At 49.2% G+C, this 2,396-nt stretch overlaps 1 protein-coding gene across 1 annotated transcript; it reads right to left on the bottom strand.

Moving 5' to 3' along the window:
* Window positions 1–326: 326 nt before the first annotated feature.
* LOC146608639 (uncharacterized) lies at window positions 327–2,183 on the bottom strand. The gene has a single exon (XM_085348757.1). It carries the CDS (start codon window positions 2,181–2,183, stop codon window positions 327–329), a length of 1,857 nt encoding a protein of 618 aa, XP_085204883.1.
* Between the last annotated feature and the right edge of the window lie 213 nt (window positions 2,184–2,396).

The raw sequence follows: 2,396 nt of genomic DNA, 5'->3' as shown, positions 1-2,396 counted from the left end.
TATTGCAGCCCCGTGCAGTCACACACCACGACGGTCCCCAGACACACAGCTCACGGGAAACCAGGAAGTCTCCTCGCCGACCCAGTCCAACCCCTTTTGTAGCTGGCCTCTTTCCTTCCTCCACCAATGGGTGGCCTCCACCTGGAAACAAGCAACACTGAATACAAATACAAACAATAACAACACCGTACCGCAAATAATGACCCTGGGTCATAACACCCCCCCACCTAAAATCAAGCATCTCATTAGAGAGATGCTAGACCTAGTATCAAAAACATTAAAACAAACAAACAAATCGAACACTTCCTAGGGGGAAACCAGACTCATCAGTCACTGTCTGTGTCATCACTGATGATCCCCTGCAGGTTGGCCCATTCGGACATTTTCCTGCGACCTCTGTGGGTATTGTTTTCCTGATCACTGTCTGATTCCGAGTTTAGAGTGCGCTGATATTCAGAGGACGGACAGTCCTGTTGTTTCTGACTTGCTGAGGCACCCCTGCGTGTAGGTCGACCTTGTGTGGTAATGATGTTGTTGACATCAAGAGCAGCCAGTTCTTGAGCTTGCTCTCTCTTCATTCTGACCTTTTTCCATTTCTGAATAGTTGGCTGACCATGTACACCAAGCTCTTCAAGCTCCTTCTTCAGAACAGCCACCTGGGAGCGGCAGTCCTCCAGCAGCTTCTTGTAATTACTCCTCACGCCGCAGAGGGCAATATAACGTACAAGCCTCGCCACCGATTTGTCATCAGACTTTGGTTTTCTGGTGCTCTCATCTTTCTTCACACTCTTCTTCATCTTTTTATCATTTGTTTTATCAGTCTTATTTTCTTTTTCATCTTCCAAAGAAGGTAGTGATGAAACTGAGTCTGGGTCACTGGTTTTCTCTTCCACTTTTGTATCTTCTTTTTCACTGTCAGAAGACTCGTCGCTCCTAATTTTGTCACTCGTTTCTGACTTGCAGTCTCCATCTGATTCGTTTCCTGCATCACTCAGTGGTGTTCTCCTTCCTTCATCTTTACTGCTGGTTACTGTCTCGACGTTCATTCTCACCATTTTCTTTGGACTGTCACTGCAGTTGCTTTCCTCACTGAGTTCCTCATCAGAAGACTCGTCACTGTCAATTTGACGATTTTCATTTCTCTTTTGTTGTGATTTTTTCACCTCTGGCTCTTCACCATCAGCTTGAGATTTGGCATTTTCTTCATCATTGCTGCTTTCCTTACTTTCTGTTTTGTTGTCCTCTTGAACCTCAGATTCTGATGATGAGCTTGAATGATTATTTTGTGATTTCTTTGCCCAGGATTCATCTTCACTCTCACTCATGACCTCGTCATTTCCATTTTCTCTTTTCCTTTTGTTCTGGAGCTTCTTAGTCTCTGAGTCACTTTCACTTTCATCATTATCCTGCATTTCCATCAGTTCCTCTTGCACCACCTGTTTCATGAAAGTTTTTACTTCTGGCCTTAATGAGTCACATTTGTTGTGTGTCTGATATCTCTTTTTTAAAATTCCCAAGGTCAGCGTGCTCAGGTCTGCCTCGTCACGGAGTTGACCACACACAAACCTGCGGATACCTGCTGCCTCCTTCTCCGACACCATACTAAAAACCTTCGCCGTCCCACCATCTACCCCCGGAACAGAACTATCATGCGGCTCAGAGCCGTCCGGAAACATTTCGGATATGTCCACCTCACCACCCAAGCGACGAGCTTGAGCACGAGTAACCACACATGCCGGATAAACTGTGGGGTCACCCAGCTCCGACGGGAATTGGCATAACCGATCCGAAGTAGGACACTCAATAACTTCCGGCATAGCCGGAAACACTTTTCCCCCGGCCAAGTCATTTCCCAAAACAAGATCAATGCCTTCAATTGGCAGCTGATCTCGAACCCCCACCCGCACAGCGCCCGATACGAAGGACGAGGTCAAAGTAACCGTATGGAGAGGCATGCGTAAAAGACTCACCTTGATACCCCACACCAGCAAATCAGAACCACAGTACGACTGCTGAGAGAAAGGCACGACTCCATGCCGCGCCACCGAATGCTTCGCCCCTGTATCCCTCAAGATGGTGATCGGAACCCGGTCCCCCGCATCACCAGACAACGATAAAAACCCCGTCGAAACAAACGGTCGAAACACCTCATCTATCCCCCGCGGAACGACGCCAACCGGCATTAAGCTAGGGCAGGTTACCGCGGAGCAACACTGCACGGCCCCCCCCCGAAATGTCGGCCCGCGCCCCCTCCCTCGCCCTCAGCACGGGACAAGAAGCAACGAGATGACCGAGCTCATGACAAAAAAAACATCGGCGGTCCCCAGCGGCCACCGTAGGGCTACGCCGCGAGAGCGGGGGAGAACGCCCCCCCCCCACCTCCGGCAAAACTCTAG

The sequence above is a fragment of the Diplotaxodon limnothrissa genome, linkage group LG23, assembly GCF_057381915.1.
Source record: "Diplotaxodon limnothrissa isolate DT_005_m linkage group LG23, D_limnothrissa_male_GT1.1, whole genome shotgun sequence".
NCBI classification, from domain to species: Eukaryota; Metazoa; Chordata; class Actinopteri; order Cichliformes; family Cichlidae; genus Diplotaxodon; species Diplotaxodon limnothrissa.
The sequence above is the reverse complement of the archived record's forward strand: the minus strand, read 5'-3'. Positions and strand labels throughout refer to the sequence as shown.